This window comes from Chrysemys picta, chromosome 21, assembly GCF_011386835.1.
Source record: "Chrysemys picta bellii isolate R12L10 chromosome 21, ASM1138683v2, whole genome shotgun sequence".
NCBI lineage: Eukaryota > Metazoa > Chordata > Testudines > Emydidae > Chrysemys > Chrysemys picta.
In genome coordinates this window covers 8,133,591-8,159,725 of record NC_088811.1, presented here as the reverse complement: position 1 = coordinate 8,159,725, position 26,135 = coordinate 8,133,591, and the positions used below count along the sequence as shown (strand labels likewise).

The 26,135-nt window shown below is 47.7% G+C and overlaps 1 protein-coding gene across 2 annotated transcripts in view; it reads right to left on the bottom strand.

The window, feature by feature from the left end:
• Positions 1-14,588: 14,588 nt before the first annotated feature.
• The window catches only part of C1QTNF12 (C1q and TNF related 12), a 40,644-nt gene continuing 29,097 nt past the window's right edge, over positions 14,589-26,135 (bottom strand). The window contains exons 7-8 of one of the 2 annotated variants that reach the window (XM_005292899.4): positions 16,662-16,740; positions 14,589-14,955 (exon numbers count right to left, since the gene is read on the bottom strand). In XM_005292899.4, the coding sequence (XP_005292956.2) occupies positions 14,857-14,955; positions 16,662-16,740 (178 nt within the window). In that variant the 3' untranslated portion in view covers positions 14,589-14,856. The remainder of the gene's footprint in view (positions 14,956-16,661; positions 16,741-26,135) is intronic. The other variant, XM_042852865.2, reaches the window with a different exon arrangement.

The following is a 26,135-nucleotide window of genomic DNA, read 5'->3' as shown; positions in this document are numbered from 1 at the left end:
AGGCCCCTCGGAAGTGGGGCTTACCTAGGCCCTTTGCACGGGAGTGAATCTCCCTGTCCCCCTTCTCAATATACCCGAGAGAAATCTTTTCCAAAAGCTCACCCGGCTCTATGGAGGGGAGTCCCAGTTTATTTCTGGTGCTTAGCTATTTACTTCAATTGAGATCCACCACTGTAGAAAGAGAAGACTCCAAAACACCTGCACTTCTGCTCTCTGGAGGAAGGCGGGGCTGGTGCGTCTGTCTAGTACAAAAACACACTGCCGAAGAATTCTCTGTAGCAGAAGAACTGAGCGGCAACTTCTGCTGTGAGATGAACAACTAGGATACATCTGCGAGTGTGGAATTAGCCCACAGAATTCTCTCCACAAGGCATTAGGCAGGTCAAGGCTTTAGCAAGCTTTAAAAAGATCAGTTGGACAGCTGCCACCTTAAATTAGCTATCTAGTTCAGCGGGCACTCCCCCTGTGAGGCAGGCAGACATGCTGTTCACACCTGTGATTCAATTAATGAGCCAGTGGGTATCAACATTGCATGAGGAAAAGGTAGAACCACATCCACCCTAGAGGAGACCAAAAACCCTTCCACTGAGAATCCCTTTAGTGGCTCTGGGTGTATCAGATAGACCCTCTTGTTCCCTGCCATCCACTTCAAGCACCCTCACTGGCCAGGGTAGATGCATAGTTTAGCAACAGTGATTAAGGTCAAAGGAACCTGAAGTTGTTACACCCAGAGGCAGATTAGGGGTTTGTGGGGCCCTGGGCCACAGCAAGTGGGGCCCCTCCCTACCCCTTCTGCCTGCAATTCCCACCCCCCATACTTCTGCCAAGCAGCAGGGGTACTGCTTCCCCTGCCCACCTGGCACTCCTGCTGGGGAGTGGGATTGGGGTGTGGGGCCTTCCCACGCTCCCCGGCAGGAGCAGGTCGGGGTGTGGGGTGCCCATTTTCAGGGGCCTCCCAAATGGTCAGGGCCCCTGAGCACAGGCCCCATTGGCCCAGTGGCTCATCCACCACTGATTACACCTGTGATCTCCCTCCTGCGAGCCTGAAGCCTGTCTCATAAGCTAAGTAACAACAGGTCAGGTCAATATATGGATGGGTCCCAGGCCAGTTTCTTAACCATAAGATATCCTTAGTTCTTCCTTGGCGGGGGCGGGTATAACACTGCACCACTTTTTAGGGAGTAGATAGGAGGCCCACTTGTAGAATTGGCTTGCTATTTTCTCTCTCATTCCAAATGAACTTCTTTGACAAATACTAGCCACACCTCGGGAGAGATAGGAGAGCTTTGAGGATATGGACAAATGCCAAAGGATTAAGGTTCTCCATGTAGGTTTTGCTGGTTTCTGCAGAACATCAGCATCTCTGTCAGTAAGTTCCTATATGCAAGACACCAATGCCCCATGGAGGCTACCAAGAGAAAGAAACAAAGAGCACCATCTTGTGAGTCTACCATGGAAAATTCAACAGGTTTCCTGCATTCACTTTGTCAAATAACTCCACTGCCCATCTCTCTTCACACCATGTTTGCAACTGGTTGCCCCTGTGAGAACACACTTTGAAGGGTGAAGACCTCACAGCTCATGGCTTTCTTTAGATAATTTCAGATATGGCCAACTCACACCCACCAAGCTGTGTGCTAAGAAGTTGAGACACTGGCTAATTAAGGTGCTTTAGTATTGCTGACTAGCCTCCAGAAAAATAACCTAAGATATTCAGTTACCATGAGATGGGATTTAATGTGCAGAATTCGGGTGTCACGCACTTTTTGTTCATGGAAGAAATTAAACTGATTGGTAAAACTAACTGCTTTCAAAATAGCATAAAATATTAACCCTCTTTGCCCCAGGCACTCGGACGTTCTGACAAAATTGGGTGACAATAAAACCATCCAGCCATCAGAGGGGAAGAAGAGGGAGAGAATAAGCAGCTATGCATGCCTCTCAGATTTCATTCGTCAGACACCATCACCTTTTTAAAGTAGCATTTGGCTTTAATCATGCAAATATAAAAGGGCAAAAATAAGATCATAAAAGACTCAGAGGTCAGAAGTCTGAAAATCCCGGTTTTGGATCTAGATTCATTGCAGTTAAAGGGGACGACAGGAGTAGAAATGAACGATAGGCCCAGCTGAACAGCGCACGGTTCAGAACTTCAGGCTAGATAAGCAGCTCACCCTTGTTTTTTGGCAGCGAGAGACCTTTGAGACACAAGGACTGATTCTGCTCTCAGCCCGGTGTCAGCGAGGAACTCCAGCTACGTGAACAGAGCGACACCGGTGTGAGCGAGACAAAACGATGCCCCAGAGCGACACTGAATTATGTGGTGGTTGTGTTAAGGTTTCATAAACTCCACCAACATTAGCATGAGCCTCTGCATGTCACACACACGGGCGCCTGGCTGTTATGGACACACATCTTGAACTGATTTCAATAATACCGAGACACCACAAGTGAGACTGTGGCTCCCTCATGTCAGGCCCTGCATGCAGACAGCCCCTGCCCCAAAGAGGCTAAGGACACAAGACAGACTGTCAGGGCCAGGGCATGAGTATTCCTGGACAAGGTGTTAGCATCAGGTATGGACCGAGGGCCAGTTACCAGGCCAGGTTGGAACATGAGATCAGAATCAAGACACAGACCAGAGGGCAGGAACCAGTTACCAAGTGTCAGGATATCAGAAGGCAGGACCAGGTTAGCACCAGACCAGCAAGGTGAAGCCCACTTGTAGAGACAACTTCTTCTGACCTCCTCTGGGTTAAATAGAGGCTGCAGCCCAATCAGGAGCCTTGGAGGCTCCTAGGCATAGGGGTGGGGCTTGTGCCCCAGATGGGCTTCATGGATCTAGGTCCCAGTGACAGTCTGGGAGCTGCTGTGTGGAGGACTGCTGTGTGCTGGCTTCAGAACCCCATAGGGCTGGGTTCAAGATCTAGGAGGCCTGATACAGACAAAGGGTGGGAGGGAAAACAGACATGACATGACTTTTAAGGTCCTACATCAGGTCAGCGGCAGAGCTGCAAACAGCACACTGGTCTCCTGGCTCCCAGTCCCGTGCCACTGAGCCCTGCTGCCGGGATTTCACCAAATCACCAGGGTGCCCTATAAGGATGTTCCATCCATGGCATTACCTCTGCCCTTTGGGCTTCCACCCCAAAAGGTCATAGCCCAGCCACCATCCCCCCTTCCCCCTCTCCCTCCAGCTGAAAACATCTCTAGAATTTCCATTACTCTTTGTAAAGATGCAAGACTAAAACCAGTTGGGGGATATTTATACCATTTGAGATCATTTCCCCGAGATTGACGGTTGCTCCTGGTTTTTAGATTACTGGCAGCGTGCCGCACCCTTTGCTGGGAAAGCAAGGCTTTGAGAATTACAACAGCCCACGAGAACTTTGATTAAAAAAAAAATGATTCCATCGGGCTGTACAATTTTATTAGATTCCAAGTCCAAAACGCACACCTCTCCACCAGCCCTGCCGTAGCCTGTCTGTCAAAGGAGACACCTGAGACAGTGTTAGGAGCCCGATCGTCAGCTCCTGTAACTTGGCCATTCTACCACGCAAGCCAATGGGGCTACACTGATTTACCCCAGATAAAGGATGTTCTCTCTTGTATTGAAACTTATAGCATGGCCCAGCCAAGGATCCTACAGAAAGTGCCCTACAAACATTAATTAATAAAGCCTCAAAACACTTCCATGAGGCAGGTGGGCATTGTTATACCCATTTTGCAGTGGGTAAACTGAGGCAGACATGTTCAGCCAGCAAGCTGATGGCACAGACGGCACTACAATCCTAGATAGAGTCCCAACGTTCAGATCCTTACTCTGAGCACTAGGCTATACTGCCTCAGTGTAAGAGGCCGGGAGCTTTCTCCCATCTGCTTTAGATGCAGGTAGATATGTTGGTTTGGCTGAATTGAGACATTTTCCTCAGTTTTCCTTGTACCTCTCAGATGGAGAGTGTCACAGCTGGGCCTTTAAGAAAAGTGCTAGAAGGTGTTACGATGCATTTATAAACAAATGGGGTGTCATTGGCCACGGAGTGAGAGACAGCGCCGTTACCAGGAATTTAGGACTGAGTTCTTCTCTTTCTTTCTTTCTTTCTTTCAGCCATGAGCACTGACTCAGCATCCCTGCCTCCCTGCTGAATGCTTCATTTATTTTATTACCTTCCAGTGTAGATCCAGCTCACCAGTGCTAGCGTCCTAAATGTTTCTTCTCGTCTCTTTCAGGAAAACTAGTTCCAAGAAAGGGAACTGCGAAGAACATCCATGAAAATGAGCAAGAGAGAGAGAGAGAGAGAGAGAGAATAATTTCTTGTCCTGATTTGTAAGGTCAGATTCTGCTCCGGTTATAAGCATCATGTATTTCCCAGTAAACCAGGGTCATCATAATGCTAATACGTTACCTTTTTATAGAACTTTTCTATCCAAAGAACTTTCCAGACTACATATGCTGCATGCAGCCACCTCTGGGGTGGAGAGCAAATGTCAGATGGACAAGGAACAAAGACAGAATGCTGGACCTGCTGTTACAAAAACAAAAACAAAGCCGCACATTTTATTTGCCAGAAACACGCTCCACAGTAATGAATTAAAATAAAAAATAAATGTGCCTAATAAATAAACAGGTGCCTTGTAAAAGAGTTTAACAGCCTGATTTATTGCCCAACAAAAGCAGCAAGAAAATGTGTGGCAATGCATGGAAATACAAGCCAATGCTCTGTGCTTGGCTGAAGACGTGGTGCTATTTTTTCCTTGTTTTCCACAGGAGTATGAGCTGAAGCCCAAGCTGATCTGAAGTTGGATTTCATTATTATTTATCTGTGCTACTGAGGTCAGGGCCCCGTCATGCAAGGCATTGCATCGCGACACAATGCGAGGCAGTCTTTATTATTTGCATTATGGCAGTGCCTAGGAGCTCTGGTCACAGACCAGGACCCCCTTTTGCTAGATGGTGTATGTACAAAGAACCAAAAGAGGGTTCTGGCCCCCAGAGACTTTACAATCCAAGTTTGCTACTCCTTGCTGCAAGGTCTCTTGCTTTTGAGGCTTTAAGTCACATCCATGTAGTTTAAATATCTATGATTTTTGTTCTTTCTTGCCTTCATGGTAGTTGACTATTTTCTAGGCTTTTGTGCTAACTTGAAGCTAAGCACACAAGTTATTTAGGCAAGCAAGAACCCCAGAAGGAAATAGCCAGGCTGGTCATCACAAAGACAAAAATATTCTTATGTTAAACCAAAACCCAGTAGTAGCTGGAATATTTTGTTTGTTTTACTAACATTTCCATTCATATCAATGCGGAGAAAAACGCAACAAGCTTCTAAAAGTACCTCCCTGGTAGGAGACTGGAGGCTCTCTTGGGGAGGCTGTCCGAACACCAAATGCACCCACTTCTGCACAAATATCTCCATGGCATTTTCTGGGTGTGGGGTGAGGGGTCCATTTAGGGTCATATTTAACTGAGGGAATGGGGAGATAATTCGTCTCACTGATATGTGGGAGGCACGAGTAGTTAGTTAAAACCCAGAGGCAGCACTGGGTTGGTAGTAACCAACTATTGTAACTTTAAGTTACAGGGCACAGCTAGTAACCTCAGAAAATCCATTGTGTACTCAAAGTATAGATGCTGTTACATCTGGGGAAGGAACCCTGCGTCCTTTATATGCACCCAAGTGATTAAATATCTGCCTTAAATGCAAAGCTCAATTCAGCCTTAACTATGGAATTGTCATTGGCACTTCCATAATGGTATCAGGCCAGACTGACTGTCAACATTGCACCCTGCGCCGGGGGTCTGACTCAGGTTTGGGCCCAAGCCCCCAGTCCGTCCACACACAGATCAGTCTGATTTGGATCAGCAAGCACTCAGGACCTGTGTCCTAAGACTCTGCTGGGGCGGGGGGGGTCAGAGCCTGAGTCCTGCTGAGACTGGGGTCCAAGCCCTGTCATTTTGCAGTGTGGACGCAGCTCAAGCCACAGACCTGAGTCAGAAGGTCTACATAGCGCAGTGTGAATGCATTAGCACGGCTGCACGCTGTGGGTCCAGCACCTGTATGCAGTGTGGACGCTCAAGTGAAGATTAAGGCTTGGAAAATCCAAATCCACAAGCACAGGTCCCACAGACCCAGGTTTACACTGCAGTGTAGAGAATCTCCCCCATGGAGCTCAATGCCTTAGCAAAAGGAGATCCCAATCGCCTCGGCTCACCGCATTGTCCCCTGGGACACACAAGAGCGTTGGGGAACTGAGGAAAAATAACGTCAAGCTTTTGGGATTCCTATCAAGTTTCAACCTGGTGAGCTCACATGCAAAATAGTTGATTCCAGTCACTGTCCAAATCTGCAGAGGCTGAGGAAAGGGGGTGAAGCTCAAGGGAGCTACTTGCGGGGGATTCATGTGCGGGAAGAAGAGAGTTAGGGAAGAACATATGACGTTGAAGCCTTTTAAAATGGAGAATGCATGGTGCTCGGGCAGACGTGTGGGACAGAGATAAATCCATCCTGGGCTTTGCTTCCACATTGTTTATCCCAGCATGTTCCAAATTGCCTTTTTGGTTGCTTTGTTCTGAGATTTATGCTGGTTTTAGTCTACTTATGTCAGGAATTTTCCTTTCCTTATAAACAGTAAGCGGGTGACTGCCTCCCCGCCCCCATGCACCCTCACAGTTACAGAGACCTGTGCAGCAGATACATGAAGTGATGCAGCCGCACATACCTGCAGGTGCTCACAGCCAGTCATGCAGAACCACACACATCCATGACACACACATAGTCCCCACAGTGACACAGAACCACATGCCTCTATGACACACACACAGTCACCTGCTCACCTAAAGCCACAGACAGACACCCACAGCAGGATCTCAGTTACACACACATGCCTGTACAAAAATGCATGCACACACATGTTCTTGTAGGCAGCCACACAGATGCACAAACACACTTACATCCATGGCATGCACACCCACCCACCCCCATACAGCCACACAAATATGTCAATTGGAATCTCTCCAGGGATTGTTACTTAACTAAACACTTACAGATATATTAGTTATTTATGGGGGCAGAACAAAGCCGTGTTCTGCCGTCCAGAGCAGAGGAGCTGGCTGGGTTGGCATAATTCATAAGGACAGCCAGATGAAAGGGCCTGGGTAAAAGTATTTTCACTCTGCAATCACACAGCAGCAAGAAGCTGGGGAGGGGACACTAGACAGAAATTGTTTCAGACACAGAAATAGTTTGACAAGCAGATTGGGTGACCCCACAAGGTTAATCTCTCAGCATTGCTAGCCTCCCGTTTCATGGACCTTGTGATGGGCTGCAGTAACTCTACATTTCCCCCCCCCCCCACCTCCCCTTTCCCCAGGATAATTGTCATCGTGGCTGGCCTGTCACAACCGGGAACGCGGTGCTGGCGCTAGGAGAAATAACCCTGTCTGAGCTCAAACCTCATCTAGGCCAAGATTTCCTAAAGTGACTCGTGTCTCTGGGGCCTAGATCTCAGGATGTGCTGAGCACCTGCCCGCTGAAAACCAGGCCTTTTCAAGGGGCCTCAGGCTGGGCTCCAAAAATCACTCTGCACTTTAGAAAAATCTTGCCCTTAGTGAACGAGGGCCAAAAATTGTTCACCCAGCTGGAAAACCTCCTCCTCTCCCGCAGCCAGCTCCCAGAGCCCCGGAGAAAGACAGACGGTAAAGAGAGGGCATTACCCCAGCTGGGGACTAGGGGTTCCCCCCCACCCCCTATAGGAATCTGAGCTTCTTTTAAAACAGAGCTTCCCAGGAAAGGCACAGGGGACGAGTCATTTCCGCCTCTCCCTGCCCTCTCTAGCTACCTGGGGGCACCTGTGCAGGTTATTTTACAACAGTTGGCTGCAGAGGAGAAAGGGAAAATGTTTTGCCCTTTTAAGGCCCTAACAAAGGCAGACCACTCATTGAGCCGCAGGAACAGAGCGGGGAGGGGGGGCGGGCTGGCTCCTTCAGACATCAAGCAGGCTGAAGGGGCATACACATTTCCCCGGGCCACCAGCACCCTGCAGATTTAAATACCCCTCCCCCAGAGCCTCCACTGCCCACTCCTGTTGGGAACCCCCTGCACAGCCAGCCAGTTGAGGACACTGGCTTATTGGGGAAGGATCTTGACCCCTTCCTTGCTGGAACTTGTCCAGGATCTGATTTTCCATTGAATTCTACGCCCCTGACTTGTGTTCTCCTTTCCATCCATGCTGCGTGAGTGTTTAACAAACAACAACACCACAATGCTACCAGCTTGGAATGGTAGCGCATTGCACTTCCTTTGGACAGGTGTAAAAGGATGGCACGAAGCAGCGCCCGCTAGGTTTTTAAGAGGTATTTGTATAGAATCCGTGCCCCGTCTCTAATGTCTATAGAGCCCTCTGAAATCCCATCCATCGGACTGGTCCATGAAGATAGTTACAATGCCGAAGTACATTCATTCTATTATCTTCCCCATGTCATTCTCAAATGTCGCACAAGAGAAGATGTCTAAAGCACATCTCGGGCTGATTCACCCCACTTTTTCATTCGCGTCTCAGACTCAGAAGAGCTTTCGTATTTCCCAAAAAGAAGAACAGGAGTACTTGTGGCACCTTAGAGACTCCCAACAGACTCCCTAGCTAACCCTTCCACTAACCATCTTTCCCTCCTTCTGTGTGCCGCCTTCCCCCACGGTATACACTCCATTTCTGTGCGATTTCATCATGGGTCCTGGGAGTGATTTATAGTCTGTCCCTATTTATAACAGAGTTTTATAAGACAAACGAATCATTTTGCTTGAAGGTTAATAGCACGCCATTCAAGGGGAGTTTACATACGCCGGGCTTTCTTCTATCCAGTGAGGAAAGGCAGGCAATCTGCTGCTAATCCAACATAAATACCCGTGGAGTCAGTCTGAAGTGTGGCATCAAAATCATTTACAAAACCTGAAATTTGAATAGGGCTTAAAACCCCATAACCTGTCAGCTCCCAGCCAGGGAAAATATTCACAGCCTGCCCGAAATTGGAGTCGTGTACTGTCTAGGTGCCAAGGAGATTGCTTTTTCCCCTTCTCCTTCTAAGCAGCTAGCAAGGGAGGGGGATGGGGACAGGACAGCCTACGGGTTACACTGCCGGTTCTAACACAGCTCAAGCTGGTGGGGTTACCATCCAAGGGCTGCTCTGTGTCAAATTAGGGGCTAGTGCAGCTCCCCCATTGCAAAAGGCCCGATTCAGCATTGCGGGCCCAATGCAAAGGGACAGCAAGGCAGGGGTTACCAGCCCCCCCATACACATCCGCTGGGGAGTACCCCTGCTGCAGGGAGCCACTGACTCACTTCTGCAGAAGATAGATAGAGCCATTGACTTCAGTGGATTTATGTATGCTGCCCCTTGGGTGTGTGACCCATTAGCATTGATATGTTAATTGTCTTTAGAGCACAATGCACGGTGCATTTTATTGCAAAGGCGGGGGCAGACGATTAGCCTTACAGGAAGGCATGAAAAAGAAAGAAAATCTCTTTAAGTAATAGCTAAACCAGGTAGGAGATAGGGGAGTCCTTTACGGAACATTTCTGAGACTAGTGTCTGGAGCCTAGATACTATCATGGTTGGTGCTGGGTAGAATAGATAGCTATATAGAGCATTTAATCTTCAAAACATTTTAAAAGCATCGACCGATTCATTCTCTCAAGCCCTTCTATGAAGCAAGTAAATAATCCCCCCCATTTTACAGATGGGGAAACTGAGGCACAGGCCATTCCGGTGACTTGACCAAGGCCATAGGGCGAGCCAGTGTCAGAGCTGGGATTGCGACCATGCCTGTCTCAAGGGACAGTACACCCTCAGGAGGCCTTGCTATTAGGAAAAGGTAAACTCATGCAGAAAAAGCACAAACATCCCCTGTCCCCTGCTGCTTCCCTGAAATTTTATCCAAAACTCAACCCAAGACTTTTCACAGGTTTCAAAATATACAATGAATGGTTCCCATCCTCCCTCATTCTGCTAATGCCTCCTAGCCGGGATGGTCATGCAACAAGCACATCTCTTTCAATCTGCCACAGCTTGAATGTAAAATATACAGAATATAGAGCAAAGCTACAGAAAAAGGAAGGGGCACAAGAAAAAGACCAGAGCAGGGAGCTTAAATAATAATATATCAGATTTTATATAGGGCCTCTCGTCTTGTAGGCTCCCATAGCGTCCAGCACCAGTGCAATGCAGTGTGGGGAAATGTTACCCACAGACATTAGGACAAATCCTTATTCATATGGCAAGTTTCAGGGGCTCTCTAATGACAGGATCTGGGATGTTCAGAGCTGGGCGCAATGACTTTAGCTGAAAAGACAAGTTTTTGCCCAATCGTCTGCTTATAACAACCCCACACCTCACACCCCCCTACACACATTAGAGTAACTTTTCAGTAATGCCCCCAAACACTGGTAACACAGCATGGCACGCTGCTAAATGCAGAATATGCTTTGCATAAAACGAGAGCAGCATTCAAACCAGCTGTGTGCAATATGCAGGTAAATGGATGTCTAAAATGAAGACCCTTTGAGAGGGATAGATGTGTGTGTCCTGGGAGTGTGGGGAGCAACTGCACAGCACATTGGCTGCTGTGGTGCCAGTGGTAGTGAGAGAGGAAAGCATTCACAGATGGGCTTGGGGCGAAGGGCCTGGGGCTTCCTGTGTGATGCTGGACAAATCACTTAATCTTGCTGTAGCTCAGATTCCCAGCTCTGAAATGGGGACGACGATTCCTTTGTCAGTCTCGTCTATTCAGACCGTGAGCTCTTCCGGTCCGTCTACACGGCCATGCAGCACCCAGCACAATGGGGCCAGGATCTGGCTTGGGGTCTCTGGGTGCTACCCTGATACAAAAAGCAGTAAGTGGCATCATTCACCGGTGAAGAGGAGGTTAGTGTCTCTGACTTTATGCCTAGCACAACGTTGCTCCACCATTCAACTGGCTGTCAAAGTGTCACTCTGAATAGGATGAGTCCATGGGGCTGCCTGCCATAGGAGGTCTCAATGACCTAGCAGCCCCCTTCCTGTCCTATGTTCCATCACTGGAATAAAGCTGTTCCTTTGCGTTGATAAATCCCACTTCCACTCAGTCCAGTGGTTTAAGCCTTTCCTCTCTAAGGACCCGTTAATGAGTCCTGCACATAAGGGACAGCCTGCAAATGTTGACATCTCCACAGGTCTGAGGAGAAAAACAAAGCCCTTTCCGTTGTGCCTGTTTCAGTTTTTCCTTCGGTCCTGCCATGATTCTCCTCCCCTGGGGGGCTGTTTGGGTGGGATTTACACTCTTGGCCATTAAACCAAAGGCTCAGGCGCTCGGGTTTTGTTATAAACAACGTCTCCTTCACACTGAACTCGGGTTCTCCCAAGCGCTCGTGTTTTTCCTTGGACTATAAATTTTGTGGCTACAGACAGAGAAGCACCGAGACTTTGCTTCTCACACCATCAATCTCCACAGCATCCAAACAGCGGTCAGGCCGTTCAACGCATTCATCCCCCCTCCACACTTCTCCCAAGCCATGTCCTGCTTTGGAGTCTTCTGTTTTCACTTCAGTGGCTATTATTCCAGAGCCTGGTACACACCCGGCTCACTGCTAGTCCCCTTGTGTATTGACTCTTTGCCACCAACATGCCTCACAGTCTGTCCCCTCTAGTCTTACCATTGGACTGACTATTTCTCTCTAATGTGTCTAATCAGATTGATGGCCAAGGCCCTTGAGGCACGGAGTAGCAGCCTTCCAGTGACATTCAGGGCTGACACACCAATAGGGCAATGCGTGGGGAAGCTTCCACCGTGGCTTGTCCTGTAGATATAGGACTTGATCCAAAGCCCATTGAAGTCAAGGAGAAAGGTTCCCATTGACTTCAGTGGCCATAGGGATCAGGCTCCTGGAGAGAACTTTAATCCCGCCGGGGCTGACAGCTGGAGCCATTTCACCAGCACTAAATTCATACCACACATTATTTACTTATTGGAGAGGCACTGTGGTCTAGTGCAGCATTTCTCAACGACCGGTCCGTGGATCGGCTCTGGTCCCGGAGATCTGCCTGACACAGTTTAGGAAGGCAGCAAGCAGGACCCTGGTACCAAAGAGGTTGAGAAACACTGGTCTAGCGGATGGCATGTCAGCCTGGGAGACAAGACCATGGCTCTATTCCTGGCTTTACTGCGAGACAAGTCACTTTCCTCACCCTTCACACTTCCAACCCTTTGTATATTTAGACTGTAAGCTCCTGGGGGACAGGGACCGTCTCTTACTATGTGTTTGTACAGCGCCCACTATAATGGGCCCAGATCTCAGCTAGGTCCTTTAGGTTTTGTCGTAATACCAATAAATAGGGGGTGGGGTGTTCCCTTCCAGGCACTGCAGGTAGGTAAAATCCAACCCAGGGTGAATATCGGGGGGAAACCACCAACCCAATAAAACAAACAAACAAAAAGCCAAGTCAAACAAGCATTTTAGTTCTACGACAAAATAAATATTTCAACTCCAATTTGCCAAGATCAGTGAGACGACGGTTCACGATTCATAGGTATAACACCACTTTGTACGGCACAACACTCAGTGAGTATGCTGCAGCATGAAAAAGCCCTGGTGAGTACAAGTATTCACACAATATAAAATATGGTCTAGGGATATATGCTGGCTTATAGGCTACTTGCCTGGGCTACCTGTACTCTGTAATCACGCAGTGTCAATAGTCTATCTTCACCGCTTGACTGATTCATTTCCATCAAGGCCTGAGCTGCCACCAGTTGCCTGATCCCAGGGACCAGGGTGCACTGAGAGGATAACCGTGTACAACACAGCTGATATCTGTCACAGAGATTGTCTCATATGGGACAGACTCCTCCCCGCATGGAACTCTGCCGACTACAGGGATGAATAGGGCCTGTGTTTAAAGGACCCGGGTTTTCCAATTCTTTATTGCTTTTTAATATACTCCTAGCAAACCGAAAATACTATCTCCCCCCTCCCCGCCGCCTCTGCGCTGGATATTTTTCTCCCTGGGTTTAGAAAGTAGCTGATACAAAAGAACCCATTTCTGTTCTACTGCAACTTTTCCCACAGTGCCTTAAATCGATCAGCTGTGTGCTGCAGTGTCACTGGAGCATGGAGGCTCATTGATTATCTCCTCCCAGCAGAGGGAGGGGGCAGCGTTTCTGTGGGTATCACAAAAATGGCATCGGTGGGTTCATTGCTTGGTGAGGAGGGTGGTAGATTAGACAAGTACAAGACCCCTAAACTAGGTATTTGGATTCTCTCATTTATTTTCTTATCAGTTTAGATCAATGTTAAAAGCCCCATCGATCCCATTCTTTGCCTTGCCTGTGTCTCTTTAGAGTCATCTGACAGGGTCATTTTTCTATGGAGTTTGCATTAGCAAAACATCCAAGTCCCATCTACTGATGCTGGAATCAACACCCAGGTGCATCCAATGAGCTTTTATGTGCCTCAGAGGTTATCTGAGTCTCCAGATCATGGGTGAAATCCTGGCCCCACTGAAGTCAAAACTCCTATTGATTTCACGTGCGTCAGGGTTTCACACCTTAGCACCAGGGAACACCGGAATTTGGGAGGTGCAGGACCTATTAAGGCACCTACCTTTGCAAACTGGGGTCTGGACAAGCCCCAATCCTGTGACCTTCTCGTTTGGTACCTTCCTACCGATCCTGTGACCTTCTCGTTTGGTACCTTGGACCTCCCATTTACAAGGCCTTTGAAGCACTTAACACCTAAAAGTAGGGAATAGGTGGGTCCTAAACGATGCCTTCTATAGGGAGGGGAGTTGCAATCCTTGTTGCTCAGATATTTTCATCAATTCCACCACCAAATTAGCACCATACAAAAAGACAACTTTCACATTGCCAGTCTGGGGCCTCCAGTCCCCAGCCTTTTCCAGGCCTGTTTGCAACCAGCAACTGTACTCCTGCCATGTTTACAACTTAATATGTGGGGCCCAGGGGATGCTGCTTATATGGATGTGACTAAAAATACATATATATCTTACTAAAACATAAGAATATAAGGGAAGCAGAGAGTTGGCTAGAACTGTTACCCTTGCTTGTTTGTCTTACCCTAACATAAAAAAGTAATCACGCAGCCAACATGAAATGCTCAGCTTTGTCAAGAGATTAAGGAACTATTTGGAAATAAAGTAACAATGTCGCTTCAGTCCTTGGGCCTCCAGAATTACACTGGGCAACACTCAGACTTGATGTTAGATAAAGCACTCAGCATGCTGTGTATCAGTCATCCAGGAGGCAGGCCGGAAAGTGGGGGCTTTCAACTTGTCCAGAGCGTGACATCAGCAGAGTTTGCTGGCAAATCCCTATCTTCTTCCTCCCAAATACAGAGAATCCATCCATATATATATATATATATATATATATTTTTTTTTTTTGCTTTGTTAGCTAGTTTGCAAAGAAACTCAAACGAAACCCATCGATCCCCAAGACACGCCGGATACAGCTCAATCGTGTTATACAGATAGTTACAATGTAACCCTTCCAGACCTTGGTATATTGCGCTGTGAGCTTTTGGTGAAGCACAGACAATTTAAATAATATACACTTTTTTTTTAATTATTATTATTATTTAAAATATATTTGTAGGCAGAACTGATGTAGACATTTAAAAGCAGCAGCCTTTGAAAAGCAAGTTGAGTGTCTGCAAAAGGAAAGGCTCTTTACTTCACTGTATTAAAAATAGACGCCAATGGGTAACGGAGCAGTCCTCTAGGGTCAGAGTAAAGGGTTGTTCAGTCAGATGTATGTTGCAAGGCTCCTTGAGTCATGTCCTTCCCCACCCAACCTGTGGTGGGGATCCAGGTTAGACGCCCATAAACATGCCCATGAAATCCGATCCATTCTGAATGGTGATGGGGGCTCCTGCGCTGTTGTCGACAAATATAGAGGTGTATTGCCCAGCCTGTATGTTCAAAACAAAAAGGGGGAAAGGAATCGGATACGGCTATCCAGTGTGTAAGGGAAAACGAAAAGCAGCAAAGGCTATCGTGAGGGTGGACTCGGGACACCAGAATGTGGTGTTTTCAGGGAGCTGCTCAAATATTTTCACTGCAGCATTGTGTTTCTAGCTTGTTACTATTCAGTTCTATTTACATCCGTGTCTGGGCTTGACATGATTAGAGTGTGGAAGCAGTGCGGTCTAGTGGTTAGAGCAGCCAACGAGGGATAGCTCAGTGTTTGGGGGGAGGGATAGCTCAGTGGTTTGAGCACTGACCTGCTAAACCCAGGGTTCTGAGCTCAATCCTTGAGGGGGCCACTTAGGGATCTGGGGCAAAATCAGTACTTGGTCCTGCTAGTGAAGGCAGGGGGCTGGACTTGACCTTTCGGGGTCTCTTCCAGTTCTATGAGATAGGTGTATATATATATAAAAATCAGATGACTATTCCTTACTCTGCCACTGTCTTGCTGGGTGACCTGGGGTAATTGGTGCTCTCTGCCTCAGTCTCCCTTCTATGAAATTGGGATGATACTTACCCACTTTGGTAAAGCCCTGGGAGATGGCTGGATGAAGAGTTTATGTATTTACTATTATTAATATCACAGTTTTGTAGGAGGAAGATTAATTGTGTGGTTAAAGTTGGGAACTTGGACCCAGGAGATCAGGTTTCTGTTTCTAGCCCTGACACAGACTCCCTGGGTGACCATTTAATTTCATGGTACCTTAATCCTAAAATGAAGTTAAGAACACTTCCCTACTACATAGGGGGTGGAAGGGAGGGGAAGGGAGCTGGGCTGAGAATCTTAATTCAATAATGCCTATAAAGCATAGGTGCCGACTCCGTGGGTGCTCCAGGACTGGAGCACCCATGGGGGGGGGGGGGGAATTACTGGGTGCTTAGCACCCACTGTCAACCAAGCTCCCCCCACCTCCTCTCAGCACCTCTCACCTGACACCAGCCCCGCTGATCAACTCCTCCCCCTCCCTGTTCCGCAGCATGCAGGAGGAGCTGGGAGGGAGGAGGAGGAGCGGGGACGGTGCACGCTCAGAGGAGGGGACAGAACTGGGTGGGAAGAGGCGAGGTGGGGGTGGGGACTTGGGGGAAGGGGTGGGGCCAGGGCTGGGGGAGGAGAGGGGGCAGGAATAGGCAGGGTGAGGGTGGGGACCTGGGGGAAGGGGTGGAGGGGGCTGGGCCTGGGGCAGAACCGGGGCGGGAAGAGGTGGGGAGGAAGCGGGCGCTTGGAGGAAGGGGTGGAGTGGAGATGAGCCTGGGGCGGGCGAGGGGTGTGTGTGTCAAACACCCCCATCCGCCCCCGGGTAGAGACGAAGCCAGTGCCTACGCTATAAAGCACTCTTGCCCAACTCCACAAAGGAAGCTAGGAGCCTCAATACCTTTGTGGATTTGGGTCTCTGTGATCCCACCACACTCTGTGAGAGAGAAAAGTGTGTGTGTGTGTGTGTGTGTGTGTGTGTGTGTGTGTGTGTGTGTGTGTGTGAAATAAGCTCCATGTAAGCTTGAAAGCTTATCGCTCTCACCAACAGAAGTTGGCCCAGTAAAAGATATCACCTCCCCCACCTTGTCCCTCTAATATCCTGGGACCAACACAACTACAACTGCACTGGGCACTGAATGAGTGCAGACTGTATCATCATGTTCCATGCCCCCTTACCTGTAGCTGTAGCAACCCATGCACATAAACAGTGAAGATCTTGCTGTTACTTTCCAGACCAGCAATAACTTCCAAAGATCTAAACAGCAGCCAGAGAAGAACAGAATATGCACATTAACTCAGCCAGCTAGTCACATCAGCTAAACACCTAAGCAGAAACAAAGACATCCAGATTAAGTCACAGTTCTCCCCTTCTCAAAGAGCTTCCACACTCCCGGAGGGAAAAGGGGGGAAACCAGTGTTGGTGTAGGCATTGCTATGTTGGATCAAACCAGTGGTCCCCATCTAGTCCAGGTGCGTCAGAGGGAGGTGCAAGAAACCCTGGAGTGACAGTTAGGTGATAACCTGCTCCCAGGGAAATCGCCTCCAACCCCCTTCTTCCCCCCATTAGTTAGTGGCAGACATCTACAACAGGCCACTTGAGGAGTCCTACACAGGTGTGAAAAGTAGCAGCAGGAGAAGAGGAACTGATTAGCTACCTCCCAGCTGAGACCTACCAAGCCATTATAAAAGCCAGCAAGGGGCTCAGTGTGGGGAGCAGATAACTGCCTTTCTGGACACTGAAAAAGCATATGATCTGGTGTGCAGGGAGGGTTTGTTCTATATGTCGGCCAAGATAGAGGTAAAAGGAAAAATGTGTGAGTAGAAAAGAGATTTTTTTGAGGACTAAACAGGTTAGAGTAGGGAAAGTCTTAACAGATATCTATAATATCGCCTATGGCACTCCACAGGGAAGTGTTATCAGCCCAACCACATTTAATATTATGATAAACAATCACTCAAAAAGTGTCAGGGCAGGAATAGGTATCACCTTAGTTGCAATATGGATCAAACGCAGGAGAATGAAAGTGGCTGGAGAAAGAAGCAATGAAGCATTCAGGGAGGTCTCACACTGGGGAGCTGATTGAGGATCTAAAACAAATGGAGTGATCTTCACCAGGAAAAAGACGAAAGAGGAGTGTAATTGATTTCTTTATGGAGAACAGGCATGTGTAGTTAATAGTTTTACATTTCTGGGTGTAGTGTTTGATAATAAACTCACTTGGAAGGCTATATAAAAAGTATTACAAACAAATGTAAAAGGTAGGATTCATCTGCTTAAAAGTATTGCTGGGATTAATTGGGGAGCAGGAGCGCCGCCAGCTTTTCTGCCGCCCTAGGAGGCGGAAGGTCCCGCCCTGAAATGCCACCCCCCACAGAGGCGGCGGAAGGTCCCACCGCCAAAATATTGCTGCGGTCGCCGCCCCCCAAATTGTAGTGCCCTAGGCGACCACCTAGATCACCTAATGGGTTGCGCCGGCCCTGTTGGGGAGCAGATAAGAAAGTGGAAATGGTGCTACATAGAGCGTTAATAAGATCAGTCATAGATTATGGTGTCAAGCCTTTAGTTCTGTGACCAGATCGGAGCTTAAAAAGTTAGTCAATTCAGGCTCAAATGCTACAAATTGCATGTGGTGCGTTTCTTATGACACCACTATGTGCAATGCAGGTAGCTACTGGAGAAATGCCTATTAATTTGAGAATGAAAAAGTTAGATCTGATATTTTGGGCTCAAGTTAAGGGAAACGGTGCAGATAAGAATATTGGACAAATATATGAGGAATGTTGGGAATAAAGCAGATGAAATGTAGCCTAACACAGTAAACTCCTTCATGCTCAGAGGGTTAAAATGTAGGTAAAAGAGTTATGTGAAAAGGAAGGACTAGAAGAGATTCAAATCTATAATTATGGGGCAGTAAATTATACCTGGAAAATTGTCTTTCCGGACGTGAGTTTAGAATTATATAATATAATAAAGGGAAAGAAAGAGTCATTCTATATGACAGATAAAGTTTATCCATTTATATACGGTAAATGAAGTCACCATTGCAAAATATTATATATATAGGCGAATCTTAAGTTGAAAAAAATAAGTTGAATGGGAGCAGCCTTTTGCATCCCTGAGATTGGAGTTAAGAAATCTAAAAGAATATCTAATTTTGTAGCCATTATGATAGCTGACTTGGTGGGACTAATGTTAGCACTGAACTAGATAAGAGGTGTACAGCCTACCACGGCTGTTATCTTTCCAGATTCATTATCAGGAATTCTGGCCATTCCCAGGATACCTCAAATCTAATCAATGAAATATTGTTTTTGACAACAGAGTTAGGATGTTTGGACATTGAAATCATGCAAACTGGGTGAACATATTACTACCAAGGATTCCAGCACGTGTAGGGATACCTGGCAAAAAAGCGGCAGATAAAGAAGTGAAAAATGCTTTAAAACATGGAAACACTGATATAAAAAGATTCCTTTGACTACGCAGGAATTTAGAAGTTTAGTTTAAAAAACAAAAACAAAACAAACAAACATTAAGAAGGAATTACATGAATTGAGGACCAAGGAGGAGAGAGGAAGAAGATTCCCCGAAACAGAGGATAATGTGCAACTCCAAAGTTCGGAAAGGATCGGTGAAGTGCTCATATTTAGACTAACTGGTCACTATGGTCTGAATGATCATTTATATTTATCGACTAGACACAAAGTTGGGTGATGGAACATGTGTAAGGTTAAGAAGCAGCTGATCCCCTGAATGCAGGGAGTGTTTCCAGGAAAGCCTCTTTAGGAACAATGGAGACACTTTTAAGGTGACAGAACATACTGTCTGAGGCTACAGAAGAGTATCGGGAAAGTGAGGTAATATTAGAAAGCTGGACTACGGTGTTTTTAAGGGTGTAGAGGAGGGTAAGAGTGCAGTGGCATGAATGTCTGAGGAATATATTATTTGGTGGCAGTTACATACTTAGTAGATGAGTCTGCTTCACCCTGGGGCATGAGAAGTAGAAAACAACATTTGGGGAGCGGGAGTTGGGAAGCTGGTATCTGTAGCTGGCCCTGGAGCAGTGGGGAAGGGCCTCTGGGCCCTGCAGCTTGCTTTGCTCAGGGGAATAGCTTTGCTTTGTGAGTTCTGTGTTTAAAGAATCCAACTGTGCCCTGATGGAAATGCCTGAACAGACTTGGGGCACAGCGTTCCTTCTTCCTGGGCTGGGGAGTCAGGTCAGCAGCCCTACACAGGCTCTTGCTCTACAATTGCCAAGCAAATGGATTGAAATCACTATTTCTGGCCCTCTAAATGACTCTCAAGAAAGTCCAATTCTGCCCTACAGGGGGCACTCTGCAACAGTCAGTACGATAGCTACTCTCTCAATAGCCATGCCTACATGACTCCTTGCACTAAGTGCACATTTGTTTTCAGGGTGTAAAAAAATTATTTGAACGTTTCACAAACGACACAAGAATTCTGACTGCTGTAGGTAGCGAGGGAAAATCTACCCCTGGCTATGGGAGACATTGCTAGTACTGTTCTAGTATTCACATACTCATGGAGGTCCACTGATCTCACAGCAAGTAGCTGTTTTATAGTTGAGGAAAGTGAGGCCCGGAGAAGGAAAGTGACTTGCTCAAGGTCACTCAGCAGGTTAGTGGCAGTGCTAGGAACAGACCCCGATCTCCAGAGTCCTACTTCCATGCCCTACCACCTGACCAAATGCTCCATGGAAGTGATGACTCAGAAATAACAACGACTAGCTCCTATATAGCCTTTTTCAGCTGTACAGCTCAAAGTGCTTTCCAAACGAGGTAAGTATTATTCTCTCCATTGTAAAGGGCGTTATTTGTTCAAGATTACAAAGCAGGTCAGCACCACAGCCAGGAATAAACAACCCAGCTCTCCTGAATCCCTGTCCAGGACTGCACTGTCTCCCCCAGTTCAGAGCTGAACCAATAACTAAGTATAGTGTTAGAGCAGCAGAGAAAGAGGTGAGCTGCAGGTGCTGTCCTCCAGATGAAATCTGAAAACACCCCCTGTGGTTTCCACTGGAAACACTATTGTTCCTCTCTCTTGAACCGTCATGCAGTGTTGCTGTTTGCTCTTAAACCGCTGCCTCCTTCCGCCCAAGAACCAGCTGCATTTCAGTGATGAGTGAAATGACCCTGCTTCCGATCAGCTTGTCAAGTTTGCCAAGCACTATAGCATCCTTTTATTGCTCATTGTTTATTGCTTTGTAGGTGTGATGGTCACAAAGAAAGTATGTTTATGGAAAAGACAGGGCTCTGTATGGGAGCCTGCTCTTTGGATGGGAGGAGTGTGTTGGCCTGGGGTTTTTAATCAGGCCCATACGTAATGGACAGAAAATCATTTTCAAGGGCCAGATCATCCTCTGAGTGCCAATAAGTCAGAGTCTGTTTGGAAAGCTCTGTATCACCTAGCCAGCATTGTCCCTCCATGTCACCCTGCGTGCTCTAAAACTCTCCCTGAGGGGAGGTTACAGGGATAACAGGTCAACCCATGGGAGCACAGCTCCATCCCAACGGCATGTCACGGAGGTAGGAAGCAGGACAGAGGCACATGGCCTCTGCCTGGCTGGATCCTCCCAGATCTGCCCTGTTCAGTGGGTAGCACCTCTGGCTTCTTCCCCCAGGAGGCCAACGCCACCCCGTTCCTTTCCACAGTGAGGTAAAGAAACACAGTGAGTGCCAACACATGGCATTTCCAGCCCCCCGGCATGGAGATAACCTGTGTAGGGGGGACTATTTGGCCCAGAAAGCACAAATCGCTTGGCACCAAGAGCCAACTAGGGAGTTACTTGTGTGTGTCATATACTACCAAATGCCAAACCTGGGCGGGAACTATCCTTCATTCATCTCTCTCACACTCCCTCTCTCCTTCCCTCCAAGCGTCTGCCTCCCTCTCTCTCCCAGTCACAGCTGGAAGCCTCGAGGCTCTTTCAGCTCCCTAAAACAAATGACTGTATAAGCAGACATCCCTAGCAAATTCCACCGTCTGGCTCCGGTAGCAGTACACCCAGTGCCAGCAGAATGCTCGTCCGAACAGGTCTCATAATGACAGAAAAGTTCCCGTGCCCCTCCTCCCATTCTCTCACCACTCCAAGGGACAATCAGGTCCTCCCCCATTGTCAGAGAGCGAGAACAGCCTCTGCTAGAACCTGGCACTTGCCAGGCTTTGTCACCATGGCTGTAGAACTACCCTGACGGGACAATAGTTTTCAACACCATTTGAAGAGGGCCATGGTAGACACCCAGCGGAAACACAACTCTGTCTCCTAGTTACAGGAGCTTAATCTAATCTACTGAGTGGTGATTAAGCCTTCGATCAGCTCTGACTAAGCAAGAGCAAGGCAGGGGTCCTGGCAGCTGCTCCTCAGAGCCAAAGGCCCTCACCATGTTATGGCTCCAGTCTTGTAAAAAGGACCCTTATATGCTAAGCAAGGCATCCCACCAGCCTGAGTGGGAGTGGGAGTGTGGCTCCCCTTTGCAGAATCAGGGCTTGTGGCCATAAATTACAGCGGAAGACAGCTGCGATATATCCTAGAAGGTTGCAGTGCTCTCGATGACATCTGGCCTAGCTTCCTAGCTGAGGGAAGGATTAGTCTGTGGCATGGTTGGGCTAAGTTCTCAGAAAAAAAAACACCCACGAAAACAAGGTAGCTATGCACCAGCCTTGCTAGCTACAGCCATGTCAGAAGAGATCTGCTGTTGACAGACATTTTCAATACCTGATTGCTCCTCCGCATCGCTGACGCTGGAGTGTGGAGAGACAGACAGACAAGGTCCTTGAGGGAGGTGAGTAAGCCTCCCCGATGAAAAACACTTTGTTTTCCCTCAAGACAAGTGCCTTCATCAAAGCAGTCAGGAGTATGGAGAACCTGATAAGGGAGGAGAGCTCCCCACCCCTCTTTATTTTTACAAATGGTTATCTGTCTTCCCCTCTCTAAAAGGCATTAAGTGACAATCAGGCCCAAGTGCCCATGGCTCTGAAACTATCAAGCCTTTTAAATAAACAAGGATAATTGCCTCATGGGCCTAATAAATCCGAAAGGGACATTGAGTAAGGAGAGCTCAGTTTAAAATAGGGTGACCAGAGGTCCTGATTTTATAGGGACAGTCCCGATATTTGGGACTTTGTCTTATATAGGCGCCTAATACCCCCCACCCCCTGTCCCGATTTTTCACACTTGCTGTCTGGTCACTCTAGTTTAAAAACAACTGAATACATGACTGGGGAAATCCAGGACAGCCCCCTGTGCACTAGGAATTGGAACTCAGCTGTTCCAAGACAGGCAGGATGGTCCAGCAGTCAGGGTGCTGATGTGGGGCTCAGGAGACATGGGTTCAATTTCCTGCCCCACTACAGATGTCCTGCACGACCTAGAGCAAGCCACTGCGCCAGAGATGAAAAGATGGAGATAGTACTATTTCCATACCTTACCGAGGTACTGTGAGGATAAACACAAGAAAAATTACGAGGCTCAGATACCATGAAAACGGGGCGCCAGATAAAGTCCTTAGATCCATATTCTGCAACACTATTAAGAAAGCAACTGGCACCCCAGCATTGTAGTGGTAGTAAAAATAGCTTTTCACCCTCAGAGAGCAACACAAATAGGCTAAGAGTTTCAAATCTCTGAAATCTCCATTGAAAAATACCTTGGTCACCACTCTGGTTCGTCCATCAGGGACATTTTCCCACCTAATATGTGAGATACAGCATGATGGGCAGTCTCTGCTCAAAAGAGTTTCAGGGCTAAGGGGATCAGTCCTGCTTCCAATATGATCAGTAGGGAGGGGACTGTAATAAGACAGCAAGGAGAGGCCAGGCTGCAGGCCGGGAGAGAGATGCACTTAGCAGAGCTGTATGAAGGAAGCTTGCTCAGATGCCTGATTCTAGCTGGTACCAGTCACACAATCACATACAAAAAGGTGTGGGATGTGGGTCCAGGAGTGGGAGGCTCCGAGTCCTGCAGCTGGCCAGAGTGGGCCAGTAAAACATTTGGGAGAGACATTTCTTCTCATCCCTCATTTAGGCCCCGTCAGCTCCTCACTTTTCTGAGCCCTGAAAGCATAAAGGACCACTCTAAAGCAGACTGCAGAACAACGCTGCCCTGGTTAGCAAGATCCTCACCTTCCCAACAGGCCAGCGGGTGTTCTGCACTCATCGTTACCTTGGTTACTAATGGGTACTTGGGCACCAACCGAGTCTTTTCCACAAACCAATGAAACACAAGAGTGAGACCTGGTATTTATGGTACGAGGCTTCATTTCAATTTAATTCTCTAATAAAGCTGAGGTGAGGTCGATCCCATTTACGACCATCCCAGGCACAGGGCAGGGAAAGTGGAGGTTCCACCTCGGCAACACATTTAACGGCATTAGTGACTTTAAGTCACGCCCGTAAAGTTGTTTTATTGACACATTTTCAGTGCTCTAATTGCTCAAGTCTCACTACAATTTGGGCGAATAGCGGGGGTGAGCCGGGGTGGGTCTCTTGACCTTAGAGACGACCAGAGCGAGCCTTGAAGGGGACTGGCTGCCCTGGGGAGAAGCACTGCCCTCTGCTGGGCGAAATGCCAGGCCTGCCCGTATGTTTGTCAAGTCCCTCTGCCCAGCTCCCTAGGGAGAAGCCTGCCTTTTCAGAGACAAAGGTTGTCAGGGCCTTGGTGACTCGTTAAGCTGGTAAGAGCGGTGCATGCGTCTGTGCACATGCTTTGGGTGCCCTTCCTTAAGGCCCTGATCCTGCAAAGAGAACAGTGCAGATACACTTCTCCCCACCCCCAAGAATCTATTAATTGTTTTTCCGATGCTCTTCATTAGGGGCGATGTAGGCCTACTAGCGATGTAGGCTCTTAGGAGTCCATTGACTTTCTGAGAGACGTGGGCTCCTAAGTCACTTTTGACAATGGGACTTGGACTCCTCAATCACTCAGGCACGTTAGAAAATTCTACCCCCAAGTCTTTTTATTGTATGGCTTTTTATTTCCGTCGCTGAGGAACAGTATGACATCTCTCCTAAGTCCTCCCTAGTCTAGCATATACTAAGGGGCCGCTGAATGTAACAATCCTTGGCACCACACCAAGACTCAATGCTCACCCTGAATTATGGGTGGTGGGGTTCAATATGCAAAACGGGGTCTCTCTGTGTCTTTATCCCTGGGGGGGGAGGGAGGGAGGGGCACGACATGCTTGTATATAGGTCCTGGCACATTTAGCCTCAGGAACTATCTACACTCACCCACCCTCCTGATCGGTCCAGCATTTTGAAAGACAGCATCAGTGAGATGCTAAGCTCTATCCAGATGGGATGCAGGTGAAATAACAAAAACATAGCTACCATAGTCTCCCCTGACCCTGAATTAACATGCTAGCACCACTAGGCACGTGTGCAGTGAAGTCTGAGGGATGGGTTTGTGGGAGGCTTTCCTCGGGAAGATTGATGGGCCCGTGGGTCGGGTCGGTTACCATAATGACAACTTGTACATCCCGAGGGTTTAGCAGGGCACTTACGTGATTACATTTAGGAAGCCGTTCGTGGGTGTGGGTTGTCTGATGGCAGGGCAGGGAAGGAACGCTGTTCACAGCTAATAAAACTTGTAAAAGCCACAGCAATGCCTGTATTTCAGACCCAGAATCTCATTCCTGCCTCCTGGAACCACAGTGTCTTTCTGACACTTTTATATCATTCTCTCTACTCAGCACCCTCAGCCAAATTCAATTCTAGCCCATTTTGTCTATGATGCTTTGAATAGTTACTTAGGTATACACCGTGGTTAGCGCCATCCATTGACAAGCAGGGAGAGCTCATGGGAAAATTTACACAAAACTCAAGAGCCTGACCAAGTTTCTGTTCAAAGACGGATCCTGTTTCCCAGGGGGTTCTTTGGGCACAGAATTCATCCCTGGTGAAGTCTAGTTCACAAGGATTTCCAGACCAGGTCAGATCATTAGTCCATCAAATCCATTATCCTGCCTCCAGGAGTGTCCCGTGCCCAAGGACACAGATGAAGATGAATGGACCTCTCCGTGTGCATGGCAGGGAAAGAGGAAACATGCTTTCATGTCAGCTAATCACCCAGGATTCATCGATTTTAAGGCCAGAAGGAAACATGTTGATCATCTAGTCTGACATCCAGTGATTCCTACATCAAGGGCATGGCTTCTGGTTGAACTAGAGCATCTCTAATTCATATGAAATGTACCCCTGTGCAGAGGATCAGTCCTCAAAATAGGACTTAAGTGGGGCATAGCCCTTGTGCTGACCTGCCCAGGGATGAATTTCACCCCAAGCGATTAGTCTTAAAGATCAAAGCCACTTTTTCTCGGCTGAAGATCACAAGCTTCTGATTGGTGCCGGGCACCTCAATCCAATAGGAAAAAAGTTTATTTGAGGTTTTTTTGGGGTAAGGATCTCTCATAGGGTGGAGCATGCATTTTTTCAGCAATTATGGAATGGCAAAAAGCCTTCCTGTAGCTAGCAAAGCTGGGGATCACTGGGAAAAGGCACCAGCCCAGTAATTCTCTCTCAGTTCTGAGGAAACAAAAACCAGCTCTATCTCTGTCACAACAAACAACGCCCATGAATGTACTGACTGGGGCATATTTAGACGTATGTGCTTATATAACCCACACTAGAAG